Raw genomic sequence first — 20,561 nt, forward strand, 5'->3', positions numbered from 1 at the left:
GTCAGCATATGGTAGAGAATGTGAATACTCTCTTTGTTGAAAAAGACAGGTGGGACTCAAACATTTCTATGAAAAGAATTTATATTTAGGTTTCAAATGCTCGTTATTTTGAAGCTGTTTTCCCCACACAATTTCAAATGAAGGCGATCACAAGATCTGAACAGGAACTGGATGCCTTACTCACTAAGGCTCCTTTGAAAACTTCAGCTTTATTCCATTAATCATGAGGACCAAATCCCTCTTTAATAAAGACCTGAAAGTCTATCGTGCTGATGGGAGTGCATTATCTTTTTATGGGCTGACAAAACAAGCAGTGAGTAGTGACAGTACTTCATCTTCATATACAACTTTCATTAAAAGATCTCAGAGAAGTACTATATGCAGCTCAGTATCAGCATCTCCATTCTGGAGACAGAGATGCCAACACCAAGAGACTGATAGGCTTTTGCTGGCATACAGCCTATGTTTCCTGATTTCTAGCCTACTGTTGCAAGCACCGGACTATCATGCTCTTTTCTCCAACGAATTAATTTAGCAACTGAGTATTTTTCAGTCTCATACCTGCCACACCAAACGGTCTCCGGAGTCCGCAGGTATGTTTCTTTCCATCTTTTAGCTCCATATGCCCTACCCTCACGATCTGACACACCAAGCTGATCTTCGGCCTGATCAAGTCAGAACTGCTTAAATCCTAGAAATTATTTAAAATAAAGAAAGCTAAATCCATCTGCTTCATGAATGGGGAAGAAGCCAACAGAGAGACTAAAAGACTTTTCTGTTAGGTGGTACACATATATGAAAGGAAATCTGTTTTTTTAAAAAGGGGGGAAAAAAAAATTGTTCCCTTTTTACCCTAGGAAAAACATACTGCAAAGATTCTAGCAATTTCTGTACAGCAATTTCTAAATGTCCCATTACTCTTTGATAACACAGACCAGCAACAGTACTGAAAGGAGACTAAATGGTGTTAATTGTCAGAGTGATATATCCTGATGACCAGACAATTAGTTTGTCACCTGTTACTTGTCAGAAATTATTCCATTCATATGTTATTCTTCCATTACTATCTTGTTGCAGCTGACAAACTCCAACACAGAAGAGAATCAGCAAAGCAATGAATTACAAAACAAACAAACAAACAAAAAAAACCCAACAAAACAAAACAAAAAAACCCCACCACACCATTATCATCTCAGGGCTAGATTTTTCAGTAGAGTTAAGTTCCAAAAAAAGAAGTGCCAGCAGGATTTTCAGAAATGCATGGGCAAGGAACACCTACTGACGGTACCATTTCAAAATAATATCCCTTTATTAGAGCACTGGGCTGCCATAAAAAAAAAAAAAAAAAAAAAGGAAAAAAAACTTTTCAGAAGTGTTCTTCTGAGGCTGCCTCTAAGATCTTAACCATCCACCAAAAAACCTCCCAAACCCCACATATGACCACTCTCTACCCAGGGCAGGGGGAGAACAAGCACAGAAAAAACAACAAAAAACCCACAAACACAAATGTCTGCAGCATGGGGAAGAATTTCAAGGATGCAAACACAACTTACAGTAAAGACTGCTTGAAGATTATTTAGTTTCTCAATTTCTTTAGGCATCCCATTACTGCCCCAACGAACCAGGTAATTTTCACTACAAACAGAAGAAACAAAAAATTCAACACCTGGTATTCCCATTTCCTGTGTAACAGCTCAAAACCATTCTGATCCTGTAGGAATATTTGAAAATTTCTGCCCAAATCCTCTATCCCAAAGTGATTCCAAAGTGACTCATTTCACAGAAGCCAGAAGGCAGCATGATGGGAATGAGTACTCGCAGTTACTTCCCTGCCAAATAACCCTGGCAACATGTGCCATACCTGGTAACTTCAATGAGGGAGACAGAGGGTGCCTGACACCCTTGTGCCTCCTTGACAAAGTTCTTCATTTCTTCACCTACTGGTGCAAAACACCCAGCCCTCCGATGTGTGAACTTGCACTGACTTGACAGCAAACACCATGCGTACACATGAGTTTAAGGGAATCAATGAATCAAATACATCAAGACTGGTGACAATAATAGGGAAACTTAGGAACATAAGGAGATAATCTAGGATTTGACTAACACATCACAGAAACGCCCTACTTTAAGAAGGGGAGTGCATGGGCTCAAGATCTTGACTCCCTATCTCATATGAAATTAAATAGCCCCTTCCCAAACCACCAGAGGGGCCGCAACCAACAGAACTGATAAACTTCTGCCAGTTCTTCCTTTTTAATCTCCATACTGGGTTCATTTAGAAAGATCACCATGATGATTATATTCCTGATGCATCTAAAAAAAACCACCTGATGAATTTGGAGAGGTCAGGATCGTAGAGGCTCATTAACAATTCTGCATCTTCTCCAATATTGCAGACAAAATTCTTGAAGTTTACATACAGGCTATACGTGTGTGTTGTGTTGAATACTGCCTGCCCTCGAAGGTCCAAATTCTGTTGCAGGGACTGCAGAGCATAAGGAGAGTACTCTCATTAAAAACAACAAGAATTTAGCTAAAGTAGCACAATATACTTGAGAGATGTACAAATACAATGGGCACAAATTACTTGAAGAGGACTAAGTTAGCAACAAGAAGTACCTTCTCTTCCTGGATTCTTTCATCGATCCTTTTTGATGCAGTTTCATGGGACTTGAAGAGAGAGATTGTGCTAGTTTCATCTGGATCCAGGATATTTCCATTGTCATCTCGTACAACGAGATCCAACCCTAGGATCCTGGATAGCATACAAGTCAGAGAAGGAAAGAAGTGACATGGTCTGTTGGAATCAAAGATGACTTAAAGAGCACAAAGAAGAGATCAAACTGTGGACTTGCACCAGCCAGCGAGCACCGACTCCATTCCTTGCAACAATCACACTGCTGGTTTTCCTGCCCAGAAATCCTTCCCCCTGCCCCAGTATGTTCCCTTTAAAGGAAAAACAATTATCCAGGTGACTTAATTCTAAGATGATAATTTCTTTGTTCTCACTTAAGGTTTTTTGTGTTTTTTTTTTTAAGGTCTGTTTATCTTTGCATCTCTTGTATCTATGAAGCTTATGGATGATGGCTAGTTATTATTCTTTGCCATAAGCTTTCTTCTCAGTTGACCTATTTGATCTGAATGATGTCTGACAGGCAGATAAATGAGCTATGGAGACAATTCTTATTCTCTACAAACCAATGAAAGGAGGAGTTTTGGTGGTGTATGGAATTGTATTACTTAACATGCTAATAAAGCAGTTTAGTTCCTAACTAGCATCTAAATCCTGGCTCCAGGTAGCCAGCACAAATTGTGCTCCATGGGAGACGCCATGCGCCAGTATTTCTGCAAAATTAAGACACGTAAGATTTCCTGCCAAGTGAAGGAGAGTGCTGGCATATGAAGAACCAAATGCTACATGCCCACCTGCCAGGTTAGTCAAATTCTGAGGGGAACTGAAAACTGTAATTATCCCCTTTCCAAGGAAAAATTTAAGGCCGATTCAGTGTTGCTATTGCATGGTCATTCTCAAATCCGAGTTTCAGAGCCTTTACTGAGATTTGGAATTCTCCCCTGCCCGCAGACCATAGTTTGAAGTTTACCTGTTGCCATAGTCAATTTTAGCAGTGACTTTCTTTTTGAGTTCTGCCAGCTCATCTTTGGGAAGGGTCCCAGACAGTATCTGTGACCTCCATTCTATCAGGCTGTAGGTCATTTGCTGTACATGACGAAACTGTGTTGTCTTGTTATCCTACAGGGGAAAAAGGACAGTTTCAGACTAGCAGTAGCTTGAAAACTATGAGCTCAGTAAGCTTTCTGAAATGTATTCTACTGAATCGTTAATACCAGTTGTGTTTAACTAAATAAAATATCTGTGAGACTGGCACTGCATGACATTGACAAGATTAGACCATGGAGAAAATTCTCCAGTGCTTTACACTCCCAGGGTTCAAATGTCTCAAGATTTGGGGCCTTCACCATTTCAGATTAAAAAGACTCTGGATCAATGCTGTTAATACTTAACTATGCACCCCAATTGCTCCCACACAGCAGAGGGACAGAGACTCATTTCAATTACTTCCCCATTCTGGCTTCTGCAAAGAACATGAATGATATCAACTATTCATAATTTGCCCCTCAGGAACACAAACCTAAAGGGAGCTACAAAGAGCCAACTTCCATTTGATTTGGGAAAAAGTGAAGGGGAAAACAGAAGCTAGATTAATCTTTAGTTTCTATAGGGAAGACACTAGAGACATGTTTACTAAAGGGAAAAAAAAAAAGTGTTCTTAACTCAGGTTAAAATAACTGCAAAGAGAAGGCAACTTGGGCTAGCAGACTGAGTTAAAGCTTTCGGGGAAATACAGGCTTACCTAACTGCCAATTTGAGATCTGCCCCAATTTATCTACTCAACTGGTTACACTAGCTAAGGCATGTTAACTTAACTTGTTAAAAACTCCCACCCATTTTTATATTTATTTTGCAGTGGAGATATATCCACTGGTGCAATGCTTGCTGGAAAATGCAGAAATTAAAGTGACACAAAATGCTGCCATACAGAGAAATCCTCTCTATTTCTTTTCTCTCAAGTACCTCCCTTCTCCTTTAGTGTTTTGTTTTTCTTTAATATATACTGCAGGGGAAAATAAAATAAACCTGAATCCATTTCAAACCACAATATTTTCCAAGACTATTTTAAGTCTTATGTGGGTTAAGCAGAGACACACAAAAGATTTCTGCTCTTAAGAAAAACAGATTCTGAGGCTAGGACCTTAAAGTTATTCATGGAAGGAAAAAAAAGCCAGGAACAAAACTCTCTTCACACAGTAATTACGTCACATAGGGCTTCTCATTAAATTAAGAGGGTGGAACAAATTCTTGTGGTTTCATGGCCCACAAACAAAACATATTTATGGTTTGGTGAAATTTTCAATAGGAAAGCTTGCTCTGGTTAAACTATATGTTTAGAGCTAATTTAGAACAATTCTCTCATCTTAATTAAAGTCTCAGAGCACATACTGGGCAGGCTGAAATCACTACTGACTGAAGAAAAAAATCAAGTTTGAGTGTTTTTAATCTGCCTAAATCATCAGCTTTGAAAGAAAGCAATTCATTGTGAACCCCAGTTCTTTGAGCAAGCATTTCACCTACCTCAGCAAAACTACCCAATCTGTGCAATAGCGTGGGTTTTCTGGGATAACTTTGTCATATGGCCAGGTCACTAAACAGATTTAGGAGATAAGAGGTCTCTTCCCAGCTCTACTGAGAACTAACATATTACGTGACTACAGGCAAGTCACTTTTCCCCCGCCACCTAGGCCCTAATTCTCTTCCCATCCTTCGTCTATCTTGTCTGTTTGAACTGCAGGCATGCTGGGATGAAGACAGTCATTCCATTAAGTATCTACAACGTGTTTAACAAAAAGGGGCTCAAACTTGTTAAAGGTTAAACATCGTGGTTTCTGTGGACACAGCCAGTGGTCTATGTGGGTCCGCATGGGATTCTATAAAACTGTTTGATACTTGCAATTTATAAAGAGGGTAGACAGCAGGCGCTTTAACATGAAGCGTAAAGAATTGCTGCTTAATTTTATAGGCGGACAAGTGGAGACAGAGGGTCACAAAATGACTCAGCAATAAAGACTGGGAGAAGAAGCGTAGGTATTTGGATGCCATCTCCTATCCATTGGAAAATTGTGCTGATTCATCATCATTCTGCACTGTTTAGGAATAATTCTGGCTTTTTTCCCCTGCTCTCCTCTCTGTCCTTCATTCAGAAAACCTGGGATGAGATAAGCACAGGTGGCAGTTAAGACTATTTACAGAATGAGCTGACCATTGACCAACGCTCTGAGTTCCCTCTGGGCTTAGGACAAGTAGTACTGCAGCTCAGAGTAGGGGCAAGCAGATTTTCTGCAAATTTTATAATGTGTATTCAATCTACTGATCTACTAGGAACAAGTGGTGGTTGTATGGGGTTTTTTTGGCTTGTCTTTAAAAAAAAGTACAATTTATAGAGAGTATGTGTGGCCCTCCAACTTCCACCAGATGCAGGTTTTTCAGTTCAAATATCTCTAGAAACATCAGATGGCTTCTTACTGATACCACATTTGCAACCTACAGCATATCTCCCATAAACAGCAGCTATTGAGGTTAATCAAGCTTCCTTTCCCTCCCTCCCCCCACCAGTTAGCTAGCAAATTCCCCTTGTTGCATGGATTAATATGCTTGGGGGAAAAGTAAACTGAATGAAGATATCTGTAAGTGACAGGCCAAGTTTTAACAGGCCACCAGCTTCAACCACATTCCTGAATAAACAATTCTCGCCCCGTTACTCCTATTGACTCTTATGCCCTCTTCCTCCCAGACAAGGCAGAAAGAGCACTAATATGTATTAAAACAACAGAGCATGGACTAGGTAATTCAATTTGCCACTTTGGGGGGGAAAAAAATGGCTGGTACAACACATAGAGAAGCTGAACACCTCCTGATGCATATCGCTTTATCGGAAAATCATAATTGACAGGAGGGAATTTTAGGCTAGCTTTAAATAAAGTTCTGTCAGGCAGGAAATAAAGATACTGCTAACAGCAGCTTCCAACATTGATAAACCACAAAATAAATAAATAACACAACCCCAAGCCCTTCATCTGATGAATAGGTACTGGTCATATTCAGAAGCGTTGTTTGCACAGAACTTCAAGCACTGGACTAAGGGTTGATAAGGGTTTGTTATCCTGCCTACAAGTTCAGAAGGATTTAAGGGACTATGGAGAAAAAAGAACTGTGGAACAGAAAGCTATGACTCTTGTCCTGAGCAGATGTTGGAGATTCTGGGGAAAGCAACTGCCAAGATTAGATGGCATGCTGTAGCCATTCTGGAAGAGACAGTGTAGGAGAAATGTGTATTTCAGATGTATAAATACAAATGCATATTTTCATCTAAGTATTCAGGCATGCACTAATGCATGCATGCACTAATTCTCATCGCTGATGCACAGAAACAATTAGACTGAAAGATACACATTAAATAAGTGTTAAGAGTCAATTCAAAGAATAAAGACAAGTGTGCTGGTTCACTGAGGTATCCCGCCCTCATACAGGACAGATGCACAACGGGCAAGGCAGGAATCCTCATTCTGCTAGTGACCTGTGACTCACACACACAGTCCCTAGCAGCTGACACGATGCTGAGTATGACTTGGGCCAATGCTGAGAGTCAAGTCTTCGTCAGTGCTCTATCATCACACAATTATTCAGGTACAGCAAATCCTTTGTAGCATAGACTGAACTGTAGTTCTGTCTATGCTCTCGTATCTTGTTCAGTGGAGAACAGACCATTTTTAACCTTTCTTCAGACCTATTTTACAGTAATGGTAGTTTTCAATTCTGCATCAGGTTCTATTCAAAGATCTTAAAGTTTCACACAAAATGTCCAGTCTCAACTCATCTGAGGTCATTTAATATTCTGTTCATTCACCAGAAAACTGAAATGCAAAGAAGTTATAGGCTAAAATACAGCAAAGCATATAAGCCAGTTATTCACTCAATAGCTGAAGATAGTTCTGCTTATGTATATGCTCAAGACTCCTTGAATCCAGGTCTTACATGACTCAATATCACCCACCATGCTACTAAGCAAACAAAGCTCAGTCAATCTAAATCATAATTTACTTTCTCTAGTGAGCCTATTGTTTAGATAACACTGCCTATAACTAGAGACCTTTTCCTAAAGTTGGGAATGATCCAGTCTAACCCAATTGGACCTCTTCTGTCCCTCTTCCTCCCATCCATAATTTGAAACACAGATCTGAGTCTCATAACAAAAAGCGTTATCAACATAACTGGATTTTGAAAATCCCACTCTTAAAACACTCTGATGCTTACAACGTACAGACAAATTTCTGGCTGCACAGATGGCAATAAATAAGAGTCTTTAAAAGTCTTTCACATTGTTTGCATTGCAGCCTGCTTACCTGAACGGAGTACCCCTTCTCCCCCTCCCTGCACCAAACACCAACCACTGAAGAAAACTTACCACATATAACTTGTGCCAGATAACTGCCCACTCCCTCAAAGTAGAAGTGAGTTCTTGCCCAAGGGGCAGTTCACCTGGAATCACTGTTTCGTGCTGTCTAGAGAAAAAAGGAGAGAGAGAGAGAGAGAGAGAGAGAGAGAGAAAAAGGGTGTTACGCTCAAGATTAAAACCTATTAGTAAAACAACCTTTTTTGATAAATACATAACTAGAAATTAGAGGCCTGGATTTTCATACAGTTCATTCACACACAGTGCTAAGATTTTTAAGTCTTCAATTGGTTCTCCAACAAATACACGCACATTCATTATCTATTTTTAACACAAATATATTTCCTTTTAGTCTTATTTGTCCCCACGGATGCACTCTAGAAATGTAACACAAAACCAGACAGAACTTAAGTTTCAAAGAATCACCACTTGAAATTGTAACGTGGCCACAGTAATAAATAACAAAAGTACTTTTTAAACTAACTTCCTGTTGCTACAGCAGTAGCAAAAAATAAAATAATCAGAAAATAAGCTGTAAGAATCAAATGAGGAGTGATTTCCTTAAATGTTTTCCAAGACAGGAAGGGATCCACACTCCTGCTGGCTACTTGGCTGCAAGCAAGAACGTGTGATGACTTGAGGGAGTCCCCAGAGGAGCTAAATGTAAGTTGATTGACCTGCCTCGCTGCTAACATGTCTTGCAGAGCTTTATTTTGGCAAATAGAATTCTTTTGCATCTATGCCTACAGCTGTTTTGGGATGTAGTGTGCTCCGGAAAAAGAAAAAGCTATGCAGCTCCAGAAGTCTAATGTCGGTGAGATCCCCTGTTGCGCACACAGACCAGTGGCATTCATTACAAGCAACACTATAAGTTTCCTAAATGAAACAGCATTCTGTTTTTGCTTCCAACAGTACATCTCAAGAAACTCCAACCTACCCCCGATCCTTCACAGTTGCCTCTTTTAAATGAATGTATGTTTCTGGGAAAATGCCCTAAAAAAGACAGAGGAAGAGAAATCATACTCCAACATATAACATGACAGAAATGCATTCAACAGAAAGCAGCAAAAAGGGGTAAGAACGCTATCAGAACAATAACTGACCGATGTTATTGTTTACCTACAAGAGAAATATCTTAGGTCAGTCAAACAGCCTGGATATCATAAAAAAAAGGAAAGGTGCCTCAGGTTATAAGTTTGAGCTCTATATTTGATATTAGCACCTCAGAGAACTCGCTTCCTTGCTTCACTATGATGATACTTATCTTCCTGTATGAAATGCTGTAAAATCTTACCAACCATCAGTCATACTTGTTTGTCCTTGCTACAAAACATTCTGATAGTCATTTGTCAGGTTGCTCTGGACCTGTGGTTGTCTACAAAAGCTCACAAATGACAGCATTTGTAGGAATTCACCAGCCCCAAACTTCCATTATTTAAGTGAAACAACCCTTCTAGGAGTGTTGCAATCCTTTTCTATTTTCTTTTCATTCCCATTCAGGCCTGGAAAAACGCAGAGGTACTGTGAAAGAGGTTATCCCATGAGAGGTGCCAGGATTCCTATGGGAAACTAGATTTCCAGGCAGTTTTCACTCTGCTTTTGCAAACCTCAAGAAATTTGGCTGAGATCCATCCATGCATAACTTTTGGAATATGTTCCAAGTCAAATCCAAACTGTAATCTCAGCTTTATTTATAACCAATGGTGGGTGTGTATGGGTCCAAGACCGTAATAACACAGCAAAGAGCTGGTGTACCTGCACAGGCAACAGTCAACTTTGCTGGTTCAAACTATGTTACACTTGCTTATAATGGGGAGTACCTAGTTAATGGTTCCAAAACATTTAGCTCAAGGATGTTTGTTTCTATCACTAAGGAAAAGGACATTGATCAGGACACCTGCATAACATCAAGGCAAGAAATAAAACAGGAGAATAGCTGACCACAGCAATGGATGGGGTCTGGCAAAGGTGTCAAATAAAAGTTAGTTACCGAAAAGAGAGGTCATACCTTCTTAGACTTATTTCGGAGTGTGTATCCTCGGTACCAACCTGTCAAAGGGACACAAGTATTTTTCTCTGTATGCAGCAATTACATAGCCATTATCATTCTCATCACAATTTACAACATTAATCCTATTGATCTTGCTCATTTGAGATCTACTACCGCAAATGCATCTCTATCACATTTGTAGGAGGATTTGTTCCTAAGACAGTAGAGCAGAAGGATACCTCTTCCTACTATAAACCAACACTCTCATTCCACTTTGTACTTCTATTTGGGTTGTACTGATAGGGTTCAAAAGAGAAGCAGGCCACTTCATGCTATATATTGAGAGTGTTGGCCCTTGCTCTGTGAAGCTTACAAATGAAATACACAGAACAGAACTACTGCTATGATCATTCGACAGGGAGGGAGGGAGGAAGGGAGACACAACCGCAGGCCCACGGTCACATAGGAAGTCTCTGACAAAAAAGAGAAATAGATTCAAGTGTCTTAAGTCCAGTTCCATTCCACCCAGGGTAAAGTCTTCTTTCCTATGAAATGTATTTTCACCCAAATCAACACGAAGCTTCAGCACAATCTGTATGATATGTAGGTCAATGAGCCAGCCAAAAGTCTGAAGACTGAAAGAGAACACTTTATTGGATAAAGAAAGAGATGAGACAGTAGGAAGGAGGGAGAAAAAAAGAAAAAAAAAGAATTGCTTGCCCCTGTACAGATACTGTTTTTCAGTATTATCTTGACAAGATCTAGCAAAGTCTAAAATACAGTGTAATAACTGTGCTACTAAAGACTCAGAAGCATATGCCACTTTCAGACGTGTATTCTTCTCTCTTCACACTTGGGTTTTGACCAGTATTTTGATTTCAAGGACACCGAAATGCAAGTGTATGAAAGAACTAGTGTATTCTGTTCTTCTGCCCTCAAGTGAGCCTTGCTTCATGAGTAGAGAGGAGAGGAGTACAGTGGTGGGCAAGTCACTCCCTTTCTTCTCCCGCCATCTCTAAATTGTGTGAGGTAAAGGGCTTTTTCCTCTCCACCCTCAGTTTTGTCATTTATATCGACCACTTCAGAGCATGTGTATGATCAAATGCTTTTTACTGAGAGCTTGTACCTTGCCCTGTGTAATAGTCTCAATCACCTTCAGGCCTTACAAAGTAATGTACTTCAAGTAACACCACAAAACATTTCAGAGAGAGAATCTGTTCCATTTTAAACACTTACGTGCAGACATTGTGTCCCTTGTATTGTTCTAGGATAGGATGCGAACTTGCATTTTCTTAGTGACTCTTTGCCACTAAAAATACCATTCAAGGCACATCAAGACATTTTGCTGCCTCAGCTTTCAATTAACCATACTCCTAGCACCCAGCTTTTTGAATCCCTCCTAAGCTTCTACTTGCATTGCAACTGAAAACCCTGACCCTATCTGCTAGCAAACATGAAGGGTATAGATTATGGTCCACATTGCACGAATGATGTTCAGAGCCATGAAGACAGACAACATCACTGACCCAAGAAGATGATGCCCGTCTGACTGGCAGAGGGAGCAGCACCAGGAAGGCAAAGGGAGCTAGAGAATAATCAGTGACACAAGGGTCATAGAACTTAACGAGAATCTTTTCCCAGTGATTTCAATTTGCTTTAACACAGGCTCTTAACTCTCCTATATCACAGCTTCCTCATATTTAAAATGGCCTGCTGGTATTTACCATAACCTTGTAAAACATTTTGCAATCATTGCACAAAAAGCATATTATATATTGTTATGCAAAACTGTATTTCAACACTCATTTTGTGCAATCTTTTCAGAATTCTTCTCCAATTTTCAATAATCCTTTCTGTTCTTTTTAAAAGAATAGAAGGTTTTTTTGGCAATGGTCAATGGTCACTTGACTATTTTTTTTTTTTTAAAACATACAAGCCTAATGCTCCAGAAGAATGGTATTTTAGCAACAACAGGTTCAACCGTTCAAATGTAGCCATTTCTAGAACATTATAAAGGCGTGTTAACAATGCTGAACACCACTACATAACGGTTCGCATCAACGTGCTAAAGGAGAAAGGCTTTTCAGTTGAAGATGACATGGCAAATTTCAACTATTACAACACTCTTTCAAGCTGAGGTCTCCTAAAGAAAGGAGGGCTAGCAGACTGACTCTTGCACAGAAATGCCATAAAGATTTTATTTCTTTAACTGAACACAAGTTCTCACTTTTACCTTTCATTATACCATTTTTATGCAGTATGTTAAAGAAGGTTAGACAATCCAAACAAAACTGCTCAAATTAAATTAGTTTAGACAACCGGAAGTTGTGCTCAGTGATGCAATCACAGAGACTGTCCCAGGTCACGCGCTTAACACAAGGTCTCTGCCCCTCTTCCACAGTAATGCACTGTTTCTCAGTACCACCGTATACACTACTGCACTGTACTGCAATAAAAAAAAGGGGATCCTTCATTTACCTATGGCAGAGGAAGGACCAAGACTGAAGCTAAGAAAAAGTTACATGCAAGCTTATTAGTATCAGGAGATGAAACTGGTCTGAACCATGGTATGTGGGCACACATTCCTTCTGTCCCTAATTTGGTTATTCCCCGCAGCTTGCCAAAAAAAGTAAATGTATATCTGTGTGTATATACACACACACACACTGCAGATTAGTAAAGATTCCCCCCCTCAAGCAGAAATGTATCCTACCCAGCTCACTACTCAAGGACAGATTTCCAGAGTGAAAGTGAATCCTCCACCGAAAAAGCCCTCGAAAGTTTTGGAGGCCTCAAGTTTCCTTATTTTCTTGAATTTTGCAGCATATGGCCAATCTTGCCACTATTTGGCAAACAGGATAAGCAGTGCTTGGCTTACTATCCAGGGGGAGAGGTCATTCTGTGCAAAGACCTCATGCCCTTCTGAAACCAAACAGCCAACCTTGCTTTCCAGTTTACAAGAGGGTATCAAGCCCAAGACACCCAGACTAACAAAACTGTATGCTTTGTTGAGGGTATATGTGCATTTTTTCTTCTAAAGAGAAGGTAAGTCTAAAAAAAAACCAAAAAACCAAAAAACACTGTTTTCCTCCATATGTTCATGTGTAATAAATACACCATGTTGTTTCAAAGCCTGCTTGAAGCCAAACTAAGACATCACAGAAGTTCTTTAAAATCAGTCTCAGTGTAGGCAATGAAGCAAAACACTGAATACGCAAATTCAGACTTTCTTTGTGATGCAGATCTACCTCATTTAAAACTGCACCTGACAGCAAACTGGTAAAACTGCAATATGCCACAATCTCCGTTTTCCTGGATTGAAGCAAATACTCTACGGTCTGAACTATGGAGTTACATAACCCAAAAGTGAATGGCTCTCACAGGTTCTCCCTTTCTGGGCTCAAGCTGCAGCGAACGCTAGCATGTTACAGCCTCAGCTGCCGTTTCTGCTCTGAAGGCCATCATTTCAATCTCAGATTTGTTGCCCAAGTTGAAACAACCTTTTACAGGGGTAATCATCCTTTGACAAACCCTTGACATAGACAAGCTGCAGCCCAACAATATGAACAGGCAATCATCACCTGTTATCATCCCCTTACCTTCTTCCACACACTCCTACTCCAAGCCTAACTGCAGCCATAACTGGGACTTTTAAAGTGTTAGTCAAGGCACCCACTTAGTGCAGGAGAAAAGAAAGCTTTACTAACAAAACTGGAATGTTAGGGCCTCTTCCCAAACTTAGTCAACTTTCTGTGGGCTTCCAGCCTTTGCAACAGACCTATAACCCCTGATAGCATGAACTTAACTAGCATAGATGAGCAGGGGTTTTCTCACTGTGAAGCCCTGAGGCAGTACAACAGCAGCACTCGGCTGTTAGGCACTCGGCCTTAGAGTTTGCCAGATGCTGCAGTCTCTGACAAAGCCATAGAACCTTAGAACTTTGCGGTGCAGGCCTCTGTATTAAGCAACCTGCACCTCTACCTTCTGGCTTGCACTTTAATTCCCTTTATTGCTCTTCGCTTCTCCTACACCTCCCCCAGTGGCTTAGCTGTATCAGTGTTATGTCTCAAAGCTATTCAGCCAGTTGAGAGTCAGATAACATTTATTGTTAACACCAAAACCCAGCGCAAGCTTCAACCTTGCTGCCTCCCAGTCAAGGAACAAACTGTGCACTTCAGTTCTTACAGACAGAGTGGAGCCAGCCAAAACCCCAGACGCAGAATACAAAGAGCTTTCAAGTGAAGGCTGCTTGATACACAGAGACCCTTCACTGAACGAGGCTGAGGAAAGAATACCAGCTGGCTTCAGCCAGAAGGAAAAAGGAGGCATGTTCTAAATGATGGACAGAACGGAAAGGGAACTGCAGGTACAACAGTCCTGTCAGCCCTATGGGAACTCAAAGATACTCAGTAGAGCATCCTAAAGTAATGAACACTGGCAAGAAACAAGGTTTTCGAAGTGATTGTTACCATTGCACAAGATCCTCTGGACAGCCCTAAAAATGTCCCCCTTAACTCCCTAAGGAATGCTACTGATAGCCTACAGAATGCCCTCAGCTGAGAACTGGAGGGGAACTTAAACCAACTGAAAAAAGAACTTTTTCCAGGACATCTCTGAGCCTTTCTTCTTGCAAAGCCAACGCCCTGGTTAAATGGAACCTTCTTCTAAATTGCGACTTGTGTATCCAGGTAAGAATGGCAATTACTGGAACAAAAACAAACAAACAAAAACTCCCCCAATCCCCCCACTTTTATCAGACTGGAGTTACATTTGTAAGTATACATCATTAATGTAAGAAAAAACAAAAAAGGTTTCTTGGGAGAACACTAATTCTCAGAAGCACAACCACAGAAGTCTGGAAACACAGCTGAAAGTTAATGTCCCAAAAGAAAAAAAATAGATATAACAAGCTAGGAGAGTTTCCACCCAAACAGAATATCAGAATTTGGAGTTTCCAAACTGAATTCTATTTATGGGAAACAAGAAAAGACCCACAGCAGAATTACCATTCAAGAGGCCATCAGCATCTTTTTCTTTGAAATTACTGTAGTACAATTAAATATTTTTCCTGGAAAGTAACCAAAAATTTGGCATTTGAGAATCCAACGTGCCCCACTCACAAACTAGGACTCCACAATGCTAGTCTCAGTGTATGAAAACAACCAAAATATGTTTGTTTTCCCAAACAATTACAATCAATCCTACCAGGTTAAAGTTACAAACTGGGAAATTTCAGGTTAAAAAAGGGGATACTATTTGAGATTCATTCTGTATTATGGACTGTCTCTCTGTTAAACAGCCGAATAAGCAGCAAGTTGCAGGACTGAACCACCACCTTGCTAAAAAAACAACCCCCCCCCCCAAATAATCACATTTTGGAAAGTATAAGATGTATCCTTTTCATAAAAGCATAATAATTTAGCACTGTTGCATATTTTAAAGAAAAAAACCCCACACCCAATATCACACACATCAGCGTAAAAACACGCATCAGCAATTTGCTTTGACATGTAGGAACTGGCTGGCTCCTTCCAGTGCCAAGGTCAAAGACAAGTGGAAAGAGAACAATTGGCTAAGAACAAATTGCTAAACAAGCAGCCTGCTGCACCAAGCAGAGATACTGAAAAGATTTTGTAGGCTGTTTCTTTTTCAAACTGATGAGGCCTGTGAAAATGACTGAGTTTATATTTCGGAAAGAGCATTTGGATTTTGGAGAAGGTAGACACAACCCTCCAAATGAAGAGGTGATTAGTATATTCTTTAAAATAATTAGGTGGCTGCATTCTGTTCCTAATAGTGAAATAATCGTTAAACAATATAGCTTAATAAGTAGATATGAAGCACACAATGCCATTTTCACCTAGTTTAAAGTAGGAATTTTGTTTCCCTTCCTGCAAGATACTTTACATTAAGGTAGATACTAGGAAAAACTTACCTGTAAAGTACTGGGAGAGACAGCCTACTGAAGGCTTTTAAAAGCATATAAAGCCAGTTCGTGGCTTAAGCCAACATTACTGTTTAAAAAAGTAGACCTGTCCTTTTCTTTCTTTCATCCATTGCCTCCCTTGTCTCAGATCAAAGAACTAATTCAGGTTAAAAGCAATTTTTTTTGTTTAATTGGGTTATTTTTCAGCTGGATCAGTTCATCACATGACTACACAAGTGCTTGGGATGGCAGAAGGAGAAGCTAAGGAAGACAGGTATGGAGTAAGAACAGGAATGAATAGCCAGAAGTAAGACAGTGTGTTTCTTTCCCTACCGGTGCTGTCTCGAGATGCTAGTGAAGCCTTACCTGGACAAACTTCTTCCAGGAACAGCATGAGTATGATGGCTGCTTCTCTGTTTTATGTATTTTTAATACTGTTTCAAAACTCAAAGGTATCCAGCAAGCACTACATAGTGAGCTTTGGGCATGGAAGATATACCAGAAGTTGGAAATCTAGATCTGAACTTTGGATTATTTTTTAAAATGCTTGATTTGTTATATTTAATTTTAAAACCTACTGCAGAGTACCTGAAAGTGATCTGGGACCTACCTTCATACATCTCCAAAATGTGAACAGTATCACCAACTTGCAAGGAGAGTTCCACATCCTGGGCAGCATCATAATTGTAGATTGCTAGAAGCGGGAAGAGAGGCAGAGAAAGGTGAAAAACATAATCATGAAAGCAGTGAAGTACACAAAGATAACATAGATGTATCCAGATTTGAAAAATCTGATTACAGAAATCATGTATCATATCCTGACAAAAGCAGGATATGATTTGGAAAAGGCATTATAAAGCTACTAAGCTACCCTGTGTACACGATACACTGAAAAAAGTATGTATCATATCTATTTCCAGATTGTATCTTCAGTTCCCACAAGGATAAGAGACATTATTCTTACCAGCCAACAGAGTTAGTCTTTTAGGATACAGATCTGTGATACCAGAGGAAGAAGTTGTCTTCAGTTGACTCACAACCTGCCCAGCAAAGGGTGCTATTACCCCAGGCAGTGGCTATGGATCAATCAGATAATTTTTATTTTTATTAATGTTTCACAGAGCTAACTACAGTATAATATTCACAAAAACAGGCAAAACAAAATAAAAATAGTTTTAAAACAAAAAAAAACTGCTTCTCTTCTGTATTAAATGCCTCAAACTATTGCTACTAAAGGCCATTCCCAGACAAGAACTAATTTTAGCATGACAACTTGAAACTCCCTGCAAATTTAATCCCTACAAAAGACAAAGCTAATCTGAATACTTATCGGATTTCCAGTGGGAATAGGATTAAGTCCAGCAGCCAATGCTTCTGAACTGCCTTTCCTCTGGAACCTTCCTGAGGTGCACAGTTTCACTGCTCTCACTACAGCTGCTGAAGGCTCGTCAAGGTGAGAAAGTTGTGCGCTCTCGTTTGAATTGACTTTCAAACCAATACAAGTAAAGAGGTATACAGAGCAGTGAGGAAAATGCTTTGCTATGGTACAATGAATTGATCAGTCAAATCAGAACAGACCATTCCTTTACCAAAAGGAGACTACCTTCTTTATTTAAAACCCTGGTTTAAGCAGAGATAAAATCCATGTCTTAAAATGCAGCAGCACAATTTTCTCCTACAGATGAGTGTTTAATGATGTTCCTCAGGTGCAAGGAAAGTAGCAACTCTTATTTAAGTCTCCAATTGTTCCTGAATAGCTATTCCCCAAGAAAATGTATTTGTGAAGTACAGCACAATGCTTGTTTTTTAAAAAGGCAAATAAATCAGATAAACATTTTCAGGGGCTCTGGGAAAGTTATTCAGAGTTCAGAGGGTTTGTATTTGAAGAACACTCTCTGAAAATTAAATAAATAAATCAGCTACTATGTCAGGAAATTCACATCAAATGCCTATCATTTCTGTCAAGATGAGGTATATTGCCTCCTGGCAGGAATCCAGCTTAAACAAATGACTGTGGCTTACCACAACAGAAATTATCTAACGAATACTAGCTTTCTTTAAAATATCGTAACTATAAATAATCTAGCAGGAGCAGGCAGACTATGTGAATTCCCTGCAGTATCTAAAATAGACCCTGGTCACAAATAGATGCTTGCTTTCCTAAGCTGCAGGGCCAGTGTTTGTCCACAGCGGCCCTAATTCATGCCTGCTGTAACTTCAGTGACTGCAGAGATAGGCGCAGGATGTGTTTAATCTATACATTGTTTTCCAGAGGGTTACAGGAATGTTTGCTAGACTTTTGATTCTAAGGCACTAGTTGTTTGACATTCCTGTTTCTCTTCCCTCCCCTCAATAGTGTTCTAAGCCAAGATATTTAAAACTCACTAGTGATACGGATGTCCAGTCTAGACACCTAAAAGGTCCCAGAATAGGCCCAAAGTAAAATCCCATCAGTGTTTTCGCAGAAAAGCTTGTATAACATTTATGGGTGGAGACAGACATGAATGTTTACAGGAGTAGATGAGAGTCTTCCAGTAAGAGCTGCCATGTATTGACATATGCCAAGATCACAAGTTAATCTGAGGGAAGAAATGGTTATTACTGTATTTGATTCAGTTAAAAAAACCAAACCATTCTGCTAAATGCAGCAAGTAAGTCTGAAAGGATTTGCAGAGGCCAGCATAAAAGGATAGCGCCCAGGCCGAACTAACCTAACCTCCCTGCAGCCATACCTTCTGTTGCAGTAAACCTGCCAAATCACTAGCGTTGAGCAGGGATGTTGCAAGCCATTTCTTGGATGGGACAGCTCCAAATCTCCCCAAGGTGCAGCAGGAAGTGGTGTGGATGAATAAAACAACCCAGGCTTCCTTTTGGGTCGCTGCTGGACTGCTGGCCCACACTGTGCTAAGGAGACACTGTGCCACAAGGAAGTGTCATTTCTCAGATGCAGTCCAAGCACCGAGCAGTCTATGGACATTAATAATCCTACAGCACTGTCAACAATGTTAGAAGATTTAAACCGCAGCATCTTAGCCAAATTCTAACTTGGCTGATTGCATTCTGCCTACCGAAGCTTCCTCCTGCGGTTACAGCTGGACTGCCTTACTTTAAGTCTTAAAATAGTATTTGAGATTCCTGTTTCGTGTCTGTGCTCTACATGAGAAATGGCTGCTTTTTAGAAGTGCACATGTGCTTATACGTATAGGAATTCCTACATACAACTTTTAGATGCCTTGGGTTTCTTTGGGACAGACACTATAGAAATACAAGTCTCTATTTTTCCATAAAATGCTGCTTTAGCTTCAGACAAAAGCAGTCTGAGCAACACCAAGTGCCTAACAGAAAGGTGGGCGGGCATCAGACAAGCCTTTCTTTTGAGAGCACAAGCAGTTAATTCAAAACCAAAGAACACTGCAGCCACAAGAAGAGGGAGTTCGAAACACTGCAGCTCCCTTCCCTTCTCTTTCCCTGCTTTATGGGAAAGGTTTTGGACTCCAGTATGTACCAGTTACAAGCAAGAGGAACATGCTTCTGCCACTACAATTCAAAGAAAGGCAAGATTTGTAGTATCTTTCTTTACTAGATTGAATGAAGCAAGAACAGAGGGCCACTGTATATAAAGTCTCCTACCCAATGATTATGTGCAAGGTTATAAAAGACAAATTGCTGGCATATTTTCCCTGGGAGCTTTATTGTTTGCACTTGATGCGCCCTAGTGCCTGAAGTCGCTCCCATCCAAAAGAGTTCATCCACAGTTATTTAAACCATTTAGCCTCTTTTTCATTCCGTGTATTTAATCTGACCTTTTTCAGACTTAAAAGAAAAAGGAAGTTGCACATAAACATGGCCATGGCATGAAGAAATAAAAATCCTTCACATAAGAACTTAAAAGTGCAGCAATGAGGGAATTAAAAAGAAGACTTTTGCCCCTAAATTTTCAGGAATTACTGAAGATAGGTCTTTACCCTTCAAATTAAATTTGAGACTTTTTCTTTGAAACTCACTTTAGAAGGGTGATCCTGTTCCTTTTATCATCCTGAATGAAAACTAACATTGAAGTCTAGAAAATTTGATCAGAATTAAGAGCAAAAGAAAAACACAATCCATCAGAAACAGATACTGTGCTTGTTTTAATGATCATATTCTTTGAACATAACTACAGGCAAGGAATCATTTTGTTTAATTTACATCAAGGAGGTCTCCCATTTTGATTAATGGAAAGTAAATTTAAGGAATAGCTTTTTCAGCAGTGCATCCAGCCTATAGTATTCATTAGAAGGGAAGGTCAGAAGAGTGAACATTGCAGCTGGTTTGAAGAGGAAAACAGATACCTTTATGACCAAAGAGAGCAGCCACAGTTATGTGGGTGAAGATAGGGAGAAAATTCCATGCTGCAGGGCAGAAGGCGATTCCTCAGAGTGGATCAGGAGGAATCTAAAGGCATTGCACAACTGGCCAGGTACGCTGAACGCCAAAGGCTACAGCGCTTCGCTCTGAGGAATCACGCAACGGTTGCCACCAGAAATAAGGACTACAAGTCTGGCAACGGAAACTTCTGAGGCATCCAGGGCTTTCCAGGGTAGCCAGGGCTCTGAGTAACAGCTACCAGTGAGCT

General features: G+C 40.0%; 1 protein-coding gene across 2 annotated transcripts in view; it reads right to left on the bottom strand.

Annotated features, from left to right (window-relative positions):
• Positions 1-20,561, bottom strand: part of DOCK5 (dedicator of cytokinesis 5) — a 90,377-nt gene that overhangs the window by 55,031 nt on the left and 14,785 nt on the right. For both annotated transcript variants that reach the window (XM_067312445.1, XM_067312446.1), the window contains exons 2-10: positions 16,557-16,640; positions 10,039-10,079; positions 8,968-9,023; positions 8,043-8,139; positions 3,606-3,754; positions 2,623-2,758; positions 2,331-2,488; positions 1,554-1,635; positions 562-691 (exon numbers count right to left, since the gene is read on the bottom strand). In XM_067312445.1, coding sequence (XP_067168546.1) covers positions 562-691; positions 1,554-1,635; positions 2,331-2,488; positions 2,623-2,758; positions 3,606-3,754; positions 8,043-8,139; positions 8,968-9,023; positions 10,039-10,079; positions 16,557-16,640 — 933 coding nt within the window. The remainder of the gene's footprint in view (positions 1-561; positions 692-1,553; positions 1,636-2,330; positions 2,489-2,622; positions 2,759-3,605; positions 3,755-8,042; positions 8,140-8,967; positions 9,024-10,038; positions 10,080-16,556; positions 16,641-20,561) is intronic.

This window comes from Apteryx mantelli, chromosome 29 (genome assembly GCF_036417845.1).
Source record: "Apteryx mantelli isolate bAptMan1 chromosome 29, bAptMan1.hap1, whole genome shotgun sequence".
In the NCBI taxonomy this organism is placed as follows: Eukaryota; Metazoa; Chordata; class Aves; order Apterygiformes; family Apterygidae; genus Apteryx; species Apteryx mantelli.